Raw genomic sequence first — 13712 nt, forward strand, 5'->3', positions numbered from 1 at the left:
TCCCAACATGTTTGAAAAAAGCATCAAAGAGGGAGGAGATTGAAAGGCTCTCACACGTTCAGAGTGCTGCAGAAAGGCCTCTTTTAAACTCCTCTTGTCTGCTGGAACCAAGCTCATGACTTCCTGAGCTGCAGCTCTGTGACTTGGACAGGGCAGAGAGAGCCAAATGGGTTTGATGTCAAAGCTGACAATGAACCAAAGGGTGAAGCTTTGACATATTCCAGTATCAGCACTCGGTGTGCTGCTGTGGTCTCTCCAGCCACTCCACTTTACTGCTGGGGAGGGTTGAAAGGTGATTCATTCATGGTTTACAAGTACCTAAAAAGGAAGAGGTTTCTGGTTGCTAGATGGGATTCAAATTTACCAGAGAAAGGCAGAGAGATCTCTTGGCTGGAAGCCAAAGTTGGGGAAATTCAGGCTAGGAAAAGGGCTGCAGTTTAAACAATAGGGATCAAAAGCAGTGGAAGGTCTTTGGCTGGCATTAAGCAGAGCAATCAGCAGCTAATGCCTCTGTGTTTGTCTAAAAGATGACAGAATTATGAAGAGAGACTTTCCAGCCCAGAGCAGCCCTTCAGGGAGACCAGGCTGGGCTTGCCTTTGGCTGGAGCAGCCTCTGCACAGCTCTGGGTGCTGTGTCCCCAGTCTTGGGGCTCTGCCTGCTCTTCCCTTGTACAGCAGGAAGGAGAACAGATGTACTGGGTGTCAGGGAGCACAGTTCCATTTCTTCTAATAGCCACAGTCCAAAATAGTTCTGGAGTGGATTCCCCTTCCCCTGGCCTGTCTGATTCAGCCAGGGAGCTGCAGTGCATGGGGCATGGATTGGGAGCTGATGGCACATTGCCTGCAGAGCACAGGCAGGCTGGGCAGAAGACAGAGAATCCTAGAATGGGCTGGGCTGGAAGGGACCTCCAAAGCTCACCCAGTCCAACCCCCTGCACTCAGCAGGGACATCCTTCACTAGAGCAGGTTGCCCAGAGCCTGTCCAGCCTCACCTGGAGTATCTCCAGGGACAGGGCCCCAACCACCTCCCTGGGCAACCTGTTGCAGTGTTCCAGCAGCCTCCTGGTGCAGAACTTGTTCCTCACATCCAATCTCAATCTTCTCTGCTCTGGTTTGAAGCCATTGCCCCTGGTGCTGTCCCTGCAGGCCTTTGGGAGCAGTCCCTCTGCAGCCTTCTTGTAGCCCCTTCAGGAACTGGAAGGTTGCTCTGAGGTCTCCTTGGAGCCTTCTCTTCTCCAAGCTGAAGAACCCTTTTCTGAGCAGAGCTGCTTGCTGCAGGGCTGCTGTGCAGGCATTGTCCCTGGCCTGTGTGGGTGCCAGCTCCACCTCTGCTGCACTTGGTGCCTGTTTGGAGCTGCCTGTGCAGCAGAGTTGTGTCAGGCATCACTGCTGGCACATGGTGCAAGAGGTGCACAGAGATGGATGAGATGGGATTCATGTCAGTGAGGAGGAAACAGGGATCCCAGGTCTTGGAAGGTTTCTTGCTTGTTCTCACTCTCTCCCTCAATGGTCTTCAGGTCTCTGGGTTTGGCTCTGCTCTTGCCAGCACTGCCTGGGAGGGTTGCAGGCCTGACACAACTTTCTCCCGAGCTGTGCTGCCTGCTTCGTAATTCCACAGGCTGCATGCCTGGAAATTATATGAAGCAGATGCAGCAATGCCAAGGTCAGGACCTTGCCAGGAAGGCAGCTGTGTACTGCTGGCAGGGTGCAGGCTGACCTCAGTGTCCCCCCGGAGCCAGCTGACACAGGCCTGCAGACAGAACAAATATTTGACAGGATCTGCTCCTCTCTTCCCCAGAATGACCTCCCTGGCTCCCTGTGTATGGTGTGCCAGGAGGAGACAAGATCCCTTCTCCAGTCACTTCATTCCTACTCTTCTGGGGGATCCATTTCTGTGTACTTTTCAGCTGAGGCAGTTTAGCTCCTGCTGCACTCACACATCAAACACAGCAACCTGAGAGCTCCCTGCCACGGCAGCTCTTGCCTGCTGGCTGCTGGGATCACTTGCAGTGAAAGCAATCTCTAAATGCAACCAACCTAGGACAGATTAGCTTGGCATGAAGAGTGAGTGGAGGCATCCAAAGGTCTCTAAAAGGATTACTCTGATGAAACCCAGCCAGATCCTCCTCCTCTGGTGTCTCTTCCATATCACAAGATCGGAATGCAGTCAGCAGTTAGAGGATGGTTTGTGCAGGTTAGAGGGAGGGAATGCTTTATCTGCAGCGCATCTCGGGCAGGTGCAAGCGAGTGGAGCAACACTGTGAAGGCAGAGAGACACTTACCTGTTTTCTTAAGGTGGATGGTGAGAAAGGGAGCTAGGAGAGTGCAGAGTGCAGCTGAAAGAGAGGTGGCAAGGCTGTGAATCCTTCCTGGCCAGGTGGAACATAAACCTGGCAGAGACTGATAGGAAACATCTCCCCCTGTGCCTGATGCTCCAGGTGAATGCTGTAATCACCTCCTTGAAACACAGCTGACACACAGAGCCAGGCTTCAGGCTGGGAAGGCTGCTGGCCAGCCTGACCTTGTAGGTCCTCAGATCATTTTTAATGTCTTTATGATGTCACTTTTCTAACTGCAGCCTGGCCGGTAGCTGTCCCTCCCCTCCCCAGCCTTCAGACCTGCAGGGTTTCCCTGCAGCCTCTCTCCTTGGCAGTTGTTCTGCTGCTGCCACTCCTGTGCTGGCACTTCAGGATGTGGTAATGGTGGTGCTGGACTCGAGGATCTTGGATGTCTTTTCCAACCAAAACAACTCTGTGATCCTGTGATCTTAGCAGGAGGAACAGCACACCTGTGGCACACAGTGCTGGGGGACTGCTGCTTCTGCAGTGAAATGCTGCTGCTGTGGTTGGTGGGGCTGAAGGATGGGCAGAGGTCCTGGAGGTGCTGGTGATCACCACAGCAACGGCAGGGTGCAGGGAGAACCAGTCTGCAAAGAGTGTGAGCTCACTCAGCCCTGGCTCCAGCCGGTGGGCCAGGCCTGGAGAGCAGAGAGGCAGGACCTGCCCGCGGGTAAGGGCAGCAGGGAGCAGCTGGGGCTGGGCAGAGAGCAGAGCACACAGCAAGCCACGCACAGAGGCTCCCTCTTTTCCCCGGGTGGGTGTCTCTGTGCTCCTTCCCTGCCTGTGGGCTGGTAGGACCTGGGGGCCTGAGCTCCAGCCATCCCCAGCAGCAGGGCCGTGAGTGCCCTTCCCAGGGGCAGGGGGCTCGGGGGCTCCGGTGGGCTGTGTGCAGCCTCTGGGAGCGGCAGGAGGCACACCGTCTGCTTTCTCTTTCTGCAGCTGTCCCTCCCAAACTGAAGAAACTGAAAAGCCCAAATGTTCACGTGGGGGAAAAGATCTCCCTGAAGTGTGAGGCGACTGCTGGGAACCCTCAGCCCTCCTACAAGTGGTTCAAAGATGGCAAGGAGCTGAAGAAGAGCAAGGACATCCGGATCAAGTATGGCAATGGGAAGTAAGTATGCTGTGCCCACCGAGCCTGGGGGCTGGGGCTGGGGGGCTGCCTGGCTGGAGGTGGTGCTGTGCTCTCCAAGTCACTGCTGAGGTGCTTTCTTGGGGCCCCAGGACCATGCACAGCTCATCTGCCATGCCTGGGGGAGTGAGCAAGGCTCCCAGTTGCCCCAGGGAGCAGCAGAGGGAGAGGTGCGAGGTGGGCACAGAAGTGGTGGGCTTGTGGGTGGGGCTCTCCTTGGCTAGCTCTGGCAGTGGGTACCTGGGACAGGTGTCCAGTGACCTGGGCAGAGAGCTCTTTCCCTGCTAGCTGTAGACTGGTTGCAGGCAGCTCAGTACCTGGGGTGAGCCCTGATTTGTGATGAGGGCTTTGAATGCAGAAGCTACCCAGGCTGGGCAGTCACCCCCCAGCCAACAGCAGGCCTGCATAGCTGTGTGAGAAATCCCTCTGTCCTCCTGAATTAGACTGAAAGCCATCCAAGGCAACATCAAGGAGATCAGAGCAGGCCTCACAGTCACATGCTGGGGCCTTCTCTCATGCAAGACCTTGAGATGCAGGGCAAACTGCATCATGACTGTTCCAAACTCTCCAGACAGAATCACACAGCAAGGCAGGGGTTGGAAGGGGCCTCTGGAGATCATCCAGGCCAACCCCCTGCCCAGGAAGGGGCACCTGGAGAGGGTCACACAGGAACACATCCAGGGGGGGTTGGAATCTCTCCAGAGATGGAGACTCCACCACCTCTGTGGGCAGCCTGCTCCAGGGCTCCAGCACCCTTCAGTTAAAGAAGTTCCTCCTCATCTTCAGATGAGCTTCTGATGGTCCAGCCTGTGCCCACTGCCCCTTGGGCTGGCACTGGGCACCACTGAACAGAGCCTGGCCCCATCCTTCTGCCACCAGCCCTTTGAGCATTGATCAGCACTGATCAGATCCCACTCAGGCTGCTTCTCTCCAGGCTAAACAGCCCCAAGTCCCTCAGTCTCTCCTCATCAGGGATGTTCCAGGCCCCTCAGCATCTCTGTAGCCCTTTGCTGTGCCCTCTCCAGCCAGTCCCTGACCTCCTTAAACTGGGGAACCCAGAAATGGACACAATACTCCAGATGTGGCCTCACCAGGGCAGATTGGAGGGGGAAGAGAACCTCCCTTGACCTGCTGGCCACACTTCTTGATGCACCCCAGGATGCCCTTGGCAGGACTCCACCCTTGCCCTTGCTGAATTTCATTTGATTTCTCTCCAGCCTGGCCACTCAGTGAGTGTCATCCTAGGGACTGCCTCATCCAGGCAGGGCAAGACACAGCAGGAGAAACAGGAGCAGCAGGCCAGCTGAGGATTCCTCACTGGGGCTTGGTGTAAATGGAGCCATGTTGACAGCTTAGCTTTGCAGTAGTGGTGGGACTGTGAGCTCTTGGACCATGCTTGGGCTTGATGATCTCAAAGGCCTCTTCCAAGCTCAACAGTTCCATAAGTCTGTGATTTTTTTTTTCAAGGCCAAATATTTCCATATGGTGCTTCTTGAAAAGATTCTGTAAGAGTGGCTGTGTTTGCACTCACACCTCCTGACCCAGCCAGCAGCAAAGGCAGCTTGCAGCTGCTCACCCCTTGGCAAACCTCAGTGCTTTGCTCACATCTGCTGTGTCTGGGGGGGTGAAAAGCAGCTCACCTCTCCTTGTGGTGGCCTTGACAGTTTATCAGCTTTTGTAAGTTAGAAGCCACTACAAAATGCAATTAGGAAATGAGGAGGTGCTCAGATAGGTTATTGCCAGTTGCTCTGATTGCATCTCAGGCCTGTTGGCTTTGCTTTCAAAGTCACACCCAGTATTGCTTGGACCTCCTTTGCAGTCACTGTAGGACTAAAGAGTGCTTTGGGATGAGGCAGAGAGGTGGTCAGGGGAAGGTCTGGGCTGGAAACACAGGCAGGATGCCATCTGCTGAGGAAGGGCTGTCTGGGTGTGCAGGCAGCAGAGCTAGGGCAGGACCGTGCCTGCCTCTTTGCTCTGCTGCCCTCAGTGTATCTGTGGCCCAGGTCAGCTTCGTGGCCTCAGTTTACCAATGGGTTCTGGAGAAGAGATGCCCTGCAGGGTTGTCCTCATCCCCTGCTGCAGCTTGTGGGACCCTAGGGCTGCTGGTGCTGGGGTCTGGCAGGGGTGTTGGTATTTTCCTCAGAGCTACAGAGCCCCAGGGAAACACCCAGCAAAGCTCTGAGGAGGGATGATGGTGATGGTGAAGAGCACCTCTTACAGAGTTTCTCTGCAGAGGTTGTCCTTTCCTCCTGGCACCCTGTGCCCTCTGTGAAGGTGAGTCAGGCTGGCATCCCACTCACAGCGGTGCACTCCCTGTGGCAGGCATATAAACACCTGAAGAAGGCTGATCCTCCCTGCTCAGGACACTGCTGTCAAGTCAGGATTGTCATTTACCAGTACCTATGGCAACAGGTTGGCTCCCAGCCCGCCAGTGCCAGCCAAAGACATGTGCATACTGCAAGTGCTTCCTGCTGGCAACAGCAACCCCAGCATAAACACTCTGCAGAAAGCTGAGCACCTGCCACCCCCTGTGTCCTAGGCTCCCTCAGAAGCAAAGGTGTGAGCCCCAAGTGTCCCCTGCTCCATCCCTGCTTCTGCTTCCAGCTCTCATTAAGACCTGCCATGAAGTGGAGAAGTTTCCTGGCTGCAGGGCCTAGGGCCTGGCTGCAGGGGCTGGGCTCAAACATGGTAGAGCTGGGACAGTACTGAGATGCTGACCCTTTGTTGACCACTTGCCCCTTGTGGAGCTGGCAGCAGTGCAGGAGTGTTCTGCAGGCAGCAGTGCAGGAGTGTTCTGCAGGCAGCTGTGGTGGGTCTGTGCACAGCTGCTCTGGCATCCCCAGCTTTCAGGCTCCCCTCTCCACTGGCTCCTAGGGCTCCATACTTGGAAACTCCTCGAGGGCACAGTGCTCAAGGGCACTGGATCTGCCTTCTGGTCTTGACTGCAGGCAGTCACCACCAAAACTTGCTCTGTGCATGTGAGATGAGGATGGAGGGAGCCCCTCTGGCTTTGCTCATCTCTGTTAAGGGAGATGAGTTTAAGAGAGGGACCCCACACTGGGCACTGGGATGTGGGTGCACATCAATTACTTCCAGTGTGTTAGGGATGACTGCAGGGGAGGATAAGCATCCTAACTTGTAGAGCTGAGAAAGGAAGCCTTACCTGATGATGATTAATTCCAAGAATAATGGAGTTCATGCACCTGGATCCACTCAAAGATAATCCTGGGCTCCAGATCATCCTCTGCTCTCCAGTTCAGAGTGGGGTTTTCAGAGGGACTTTCACAGAGGACACACAGAGGGCAGAAAGTTTCGTGGCACCTGCCCAGGTACCCAGCATCATTGCTTCAAAAGTTTGATTCAAAGACCTAACAAAGTTGTCTGCTGGAGCCAGGCAAAGAGAGCCCAGCCAAGGTGTGGAGGTGCTGGGCATCCATGGCACTCGGTGTGCAGCAGAGCTGGGCACAACTCTGTTTTGGGCTCTTTGTCTGCAGCTGCAGCCTTCAGACAACATAGAGGGTTAGGGTGGGAGACAAGCAGCACGATTGCTCTCTGTGACTCGCTCCTCTGCTGCTCTGTGCCTGGCTTTCCTCCCTGGGTGTTCAGAAAGCCTTGAATACCTAACTAGAAAGTGTGAGTGAGGCTCTTCTTCCTGTGATCAGTTCTCCTCGGGCCCCACAGGCCTGCCTAGAGCAGGGGACCTCTTAGAAAGTAAGGGAAGGGGATGCTGGAAGGAGGTGAGCAGTTAACTGCTTCTCAGCTCCTTGGCTTGTAGAGCAGTCACCTTCCCTCTTGTTCCTGAAACCTACCAGCAAGTCTTCTGGTGCCACCAGGCAGAGGAGGTGGGTTTGGTTTTCCCTGGGTGTTTGTTGGAGGGAGGGGAAGGATTCTGATTCCTCCTTTCTGAACTGCATGTTCCATTTGTCATTAGGAACAGGCTGGGGCAAGCCTGGCTTGCACAAAGAGGAGACTTCCCTAAGATGCAAGAAATGATTGGCTGGAAGATCGATTTGAATAAAAGAGGGTTGGGGGGAACCTAGAGACGTCCTCCAGGCAGGACTGCAGGCAGCTCTGGAGGTACTGGAGGAAAGGCTCTGCTCTGAGTGCCAGAGCCATGCTGTTCTCTGCTGATCTGGCCCCAGGAGGCTGGGCTTTGACTCTCTGTCTGTCCTGGCAAATGGTCAAATGCCAGTTGTGGAGAACGCCAGGGGAGGCTCTGCTGGAGGAGGTGTAGAGGACCCACCCCACAGACCCACTGGTCTGCAGCTGGAGTCCGAGGGAGTCGGGAGCCTGGTAGTCTCCTAGCTGTGGCTGTCCTTAAGCATCTTCTTTGTGTGCTCTTCTACCCAGGGACATTGCTGGGCTGCTGCAGTAGGCGTAGCATGAGACTGGAGAGGGCTGGCAGTTCAGTTTGGGACAGGCTGACCATATGACATCCCCGGGGAGTAGTGTCCTACTTTCAGTATCACCAGGAATCCCTATTGTCAGGCTGTAAGTGGAGCCAAGGGATACCCTCCTCTCCTGCTTCTGCAGAGTGCTCCCTCAGGCAGTACCAGCCGGGGCAGATTCATCGCTGGGGTCTTCCTCGCAGAGCTCCCTGCCGTAGATGATTCCCCACCCACAATGAATGGGGCTGTGGTCTTCCCTCTGCAGCTCATTGCTCTGGAATGAAGGCAGAAAATAATCATAATGCCAAAGCAGCAGGGGAAGGAGAGTGCCAATAAAGATAAATGATTTCCTAATGAAGCCTGGAGACAAGGAGGGGCAAAGAGAGCTGCTGAAGCCTTGTGGGAGCCCGAGTGAACCCGAGCAGGCTGTACCACCGCTCTGGCAGGGGTCTTCAGGCTGACATTTCTAAACAAAGGCAAAAGCTCATTTGACAATGGATCTTGCAAGAGCAATTCCAGATGCCTCGAAGCTAGGGCTCTGCTCAAGCACCGGTGTTGTTATGATCACCAGGGGAGCTCTCCCCTCGCCAGCTCTCACGATGTCATTATGTCTCCGATAGCCGGGCTTGGGGTTTAGCTGCTGAAGGCACTTTCCTGGAGGGGGGGTGGAAGGAGAGCATCTCCTTTGTTTGCCTGTGTGCCCTTCTAAAGGAGATGATGGACACAATCTTGGCCAGCGCACCTGGGCCCGAACCAGGGAATTTGAGAACTGAAAGGAGAAGCAGTTGGGTCTTGAGCTAGAACAATCCACAGGCTTTGCAAATCAGAGCTCCTAATTGGTTCAGCAAATGGGCATTTCAGCAGCTCTGACTGAGTTACAGCTAACGAGCTGGGGTCAGAGTGGGGCTGCTCCAGCTGGTGGAGTGTGCAGGCCTAGAGGTGGCAGGAGCTGTACCTGGCTGAAATTTGCTGTGTGCAGCCCTCTGTGCCTGCAAAACGTCTTGGAGCAGGCTGAGGCAACCACTGAGCCAGGACCTGAAATCTCATTCATCCAGGAGGAGAGCTGGGCTGAGGCTGCAGGCAGCTCACCTGGGAAAGCACAGGCACCAATTTGCTAGGTCCCCTTTGCACTTTGTGGATCAGGCTCTGGTGAGGATGAGTGGCACACACCAGCTGTGGGGAAATGACTTGGGAAGAAACGACTGACACGGGTCCCAAAAGCCTCAGACTCAGAAAGGAGCTCCCAAACTGCATCTGAATCTCTGGCACAACCCTGTCTGCCACCACGGGCACAGAGCTCTTGGAGGGATAGCTTTCTGTCCACCTGAAGGTGCCATTCCTTTCCATGACCACAAATGCCATTCTCACAAATGCTTTTTCCTGATCTGAGTATGTGCAGCTTGGCCCTGCCCATCTCCATCGCTGGGCTGCTCCTCTCCATCGCTGGGCTGCTCCTCTCCGTCCCTGCTCAGTAAAGGGCTTCCTCCACACAGCTGCTTTGACTGTGGCACCTCCTTCTCCTCCCCTGATATCTTAGAACCCTCTGACTTCACTTTAAAGGTTCTCTCAGTCCGTCCTCTCACCCTTCTTTGATGTTTAGGTCATGCCCCTGATTTGTCCAGCATCTCAACCTCCATCCAACACATGATGGCTTCCAAACTGGCACCTCTTTGCCTTCTCCTCAGCAGCACTGAGCCTCTCTTTCCCTCCCCACACAGAATTTGCTGTTGGTTTGATTGCTGAGAGGTGAGACCTCTGCACACTGCCCTGGCTGCACCTCCTGAGGGGCTTTTGTCTCTGTACTGAGACTTGTGGGTCCCTGTCCCACATTTGGTGCTGGGAGGTGTACTCCTGTGAGGTGTCGCAGTAAGCAGGGGCAGAACCTGCTCTGAGCTGGCCTCAGGGCACTGCTCCATGATCTGCACTTTCTCAGAGCCACTCTGACCCTGGCACTGGGGTCAGAGCTTTGTTCATGGGTGGGTCCATTGCTCTGAAGCCCAGGCCAAGCAATACCAGGGACCTGCACTGGCATCAGGTCTGTGCACCAACTGTAACCCAGAACTCAGCTTCCACATGGTTTTGGATCCCACATGCTGGCAGCTGCAGAACAGCAGCACTCAGGGTTCGTTCCTCAGCAGAGTGGCCTCAGAGCCCACTGCAGGCCCTGGGGTGGCCCTGGGGTGGCCCTGGTGCGGCGCTGCTGCGGCTGCCCTGCTCCTCCTCCCGCTGTGGAAGGACCGTGGCCGCCCCGCACCCCGGCGCAGCTTGGAGATGAGGCTGCAGGGGGGTTGCACAACTGCTCTTTGGAGCCTTCTTATCGATCCCTTCCCCTCCTGTTAACGCTGCACGACCCAGAGAGGACTGCAGCTGAGAGCAGTGCCAGGGTCAGCTCTGCAGAGGGAGGACTGGCGGAGCAGCCGGCCCCAGGCCTGGGCACAGAGAGACAGCAGCGCTGCTGGGAGAGAAGGAGCAAACCTACCCTCCAGGTTAGAACAGCACCTTAACCTTGGGGGGCAGGCAGAGGGGGGCAGGGAATGGCTGGTCCTGTCCTGGGCACCCACAAGGACACGTCTCCCATGCCTGCTCCCACAGTCCCAGCAGGCCAGACACTGAGTGAAGCAGGTGATGATGTGAGGCAGGAGGAAGGCTTTGCCCACTGCAGGTGGAGTGATGACCAAGCTGAGAACTTCAAACCTCTCTGTCCTTACTCCTGTTTGCTTGCTTTCCTTGAGGGCATATTTTCCCCTCTTCCATTTTCTGCTTGAAGCTAATCCTGAGCTAGCCAGGTCTTGTCCCAGAGTGCCCAGCAGCCAGCACAGGGCCGATTGTTTGTCTCAAGCACTGCAAGGCTCAGCCTGCTCACCCAGCTCTGGGGTGCTGCTCTGGAACTGGAGGGCAGGAAAGAGGCTGGGGTGGTTTCTGTCTGGCTGTGAGGGGGGAGGATGCACCTGGCTGCCACTGCTACTCTGATGGACAGAGGTGCCTCTGCCACTTCTGCCCTGATGGACAGAGGTGCTTTGGCACAGCCATCCCCACTCTGCTTTGCATTGCAATGATCTCTCCTGCCTGCTTTTGTCCCACTGTGTGCTGGGGAGGATCAATGTGTTCCCCAAGGCCAGGGCACCAGGAACCCCTGCTCTAGCACTGGGTTGCCTGATGCTTACTGATGCTGGACAGCACTTCTGGACTGTAAGATGAAGGTCTGGGTGTTCTGAATCTCCTTGCCAGTCATTAACCAGCTCTCTGAGGGCCAGTGCCTTGCTGTGCAGAGTGCCCAGACAATGCAGAGGCACCATGAGGTCTGTGGCAGGAGCAGAAGCAGTGCAGGCTGCAGCAGGCTGCAGGTCCTTCTGCTCCCTGCCACAGCAGGGTGCAGGCAGAGGAGTGGGGTTAATGTGTAACCAGAGCAGAGCCTTCAGTGTGTGCTGGGCACACTGACATTTGGGTGACAGTTGGGTGACATTTGGGGATTTCCCTTTCCTAGCATCTCAGGTGTGCTCGCTATGGGCAGTGCTCCCCACTGGCAGTGTAGGGGCCACAGGTGGTGCAGCCTGCAAACTCTCTTCATCAGCTCATGCCTTGACTGTTTCACTACTCATTTGTTAGCCACCCTATTTGTAGCAGACTCACCAAGCACCCCAGTAGCAACCCTACAGCTGTTAGCACCCCAAGCAGAGCAGAGGCAGCTGGACTCACACAGGAGCACTGAGTCCCCAGGGAAACATAGGTGTCTTGGAGGTAGCTGGTGGCAGCTGCTCTGCTGCTGGGAGAGGAATGGCTTTGCAGGGAGATGGCCTGGGAAGATGGTTCCATTTCCACTTGGCAGTAGGTAAGAGGAGAAAAATGATTCAAGCTTGGCCAAAGTGCTGCTGGGGGCATGATTCCTGCCACAAGCTCCTCCTTGGCTGAGATGAAGTTCCTGCTGTTTTTCTTCTGACTGGAGTGGAGGCCTCTGGGCCCAAGCTCACATTTTGGTGTCTAGCTCTGAGATGTCTAAATTACAGCAGAGGTGGCCACCCTTCCTGGGCAGGATTTGCCAGGATCTTTGTGTAGGTCCTGGCCAAGGGCCGATCTCCTGTTCCCATTGTAGTCTGGAGCCTGGCACTGCAGAGGGCGATTGATTCAGCTCTCCAAACTGCCCTCCTGGGGACTCTCTTCCCTTGGCCAGAAAGGTATTTTGAGGGATATTCTTCTGGCCAGGCTGAAGGTCTCCTTGTGAATCCTATCCCCTAGAGCTTGCAGACAACATATTCCCCAGGGGCTGCTCCTCCACTGGCACTACAGGAGATAATTAGCATGTGGCTAAGTCAGATGTGCTGAGGGTCAGGACAGACAATGAGGCAGATTTTCCCCTGGAGTCATGAGATGTCAGCAGAGCTGCAGTGCAGTGAAATGATTGGAGCTGTCAGGGACCATGGCCCTTTCACTGCTGGAACAGCCTGGGGCAAAGCCTGCCCCTAGCACAATGGCGTCCTCTGGCAGCCAGGCACATGGTGGGGCTGGCAGCCTGAGACACTGCCCAAGGGGGCAGCAGGGGCTTGGCACAAACCTCCCATTCAGAGCACAGTTCCTGGTGCACAGCATTATTCCTGGTGCACAGCATCACTCCTTGTGCATAGCACAATTCCCTGTGCACAGCAACACTCCTGGTGCACAGCATCATTCCTGGTGCACAGCATCATTCCTTGTGCACAGCATCACTCCTTGTGCACATCACAATTCCTTGTGCACAGCATCATTCCTTGTGCACAGCATCATTCCTTGTGCACAGCATCATTCCTTGTGCACAGCATCACTCCTTGTGCACATCACAATTCCTTGTGCACAGCATCATTCCTGGTGCACAACATCATTCCTGGTGCACAGAACAATTCCTTGTGCACAGCACAATTCCTCACATGCTACTACTTGGCATTTCTATACCAACACACATGAGCCCTCCAGGAGTTCTGGTATGACCTCCCCTGCAGGGCTGTGTCCAGCTCTGGAGCCTTCAACACAGGAAGGACCTGGAGCTGATGGAGAGGGTCCCGAGGAGGCCACAAATATGGTCATGGAGTTGGAGCAGCTCTGCTATGGGGACAGGCTGAGGGAGCTGGGGCTGTTCAGCCTGGAGACAAGAATGCCCCAGGGAGACCTTAGAGCATCTTCCAGTACCTGAAAGGGCTACCTGAGGGACTGTTCCCAAAGGCCTTCAGGGACAGCACCAGGGGCAATGGCTTCAAACCAGAGCAGAGCAGATTGAGAGTGGATGTGAGGAACAAGTTCTGCACCAGGAGGCTCCTGGAGCACTGCAACAGGTTGCCCAGGGAGGTGGTCCCATCCCTGGATATATTCCAGGTGAGGCTGGACAGGCCCTGCTCTTGGCAACCTGCTCTGGTGGAGGATGTCCCTGCTGAGTGCAGGGGGTTGGACTGGATGAGCTTTGGAGGTCCCTTCCAACCCAAAGCATTCTATGAGTCTAGGGAACCACAGGACCTGCCCGTGGGGGCAGCAGGGGGAAGAACATGAAGTTGAACAAGCAATTTCCTAGGTGATTTTGAGCCATTTCAGCAGCACTTTGAGGCAGTAACACAGAGCAGAGAGAGGCTGCTCCTCGCTGCCTCTCCTGCATGCTCAGCCCTGCCGGTTCACAGCCACTTTCCACCTGAATTAAAAGGTGCATGACTAAAGGTGCTGGGAAACAAGGTCTCTCCCTGGCTCTTTCAGTGCTTCCTGGAAAAGGGAAATTCTCTTTCCTCTGGCTGTGCTCCCCATTAAAGCTGATCCTCACTTGCAGTCTTCATCTCTGTCCCCCACATCTATTACCTGGCATAGTTCAGAGCACTCTGCAGATCAAGAGTAGCTACGCATTGC

At 55.3% G+C, this 13712-nt stretch overlaps 1 protein-coding gene across 3 annotated transcripts in view; it reads left to right on the top strand.

Annotated features, from left to right (window-relative positions):
* Positions 1–13712, top strand: part of NRG2 (neuregulin 2) — a 221623-nt gene that overhangs the window by 147540 nt on the left and 60371 nt on the right. For all 3 annotated transcript variants that reach the window (XM_054168206.1, XM_054168207.1, XM_054168205.1), the window contains exon 2: positions 3279–3450. In XM_054168206.1, the coding sequence (XP_054024181.1) occupies positions 3279–3450 (172 nt within the window). The remainder of the gene's footprint in view (positions 1–3278; positions 3451–13712) is intronic.

Source organism: Dryobates pubescens, chromosome 16 (assembly GCF_014839835.1).
Source record: "Dryobates pubescens isolate bDryPub1 chromosome 16, bDryPub1.pri, whole genome shotgun sequence".
Classification (NCBI taxonomy): Eukaryota; Metazoa; Chordata; class Aves; order Piciformes; family Picidae; genus Dryobates; species Dryobates pubescens.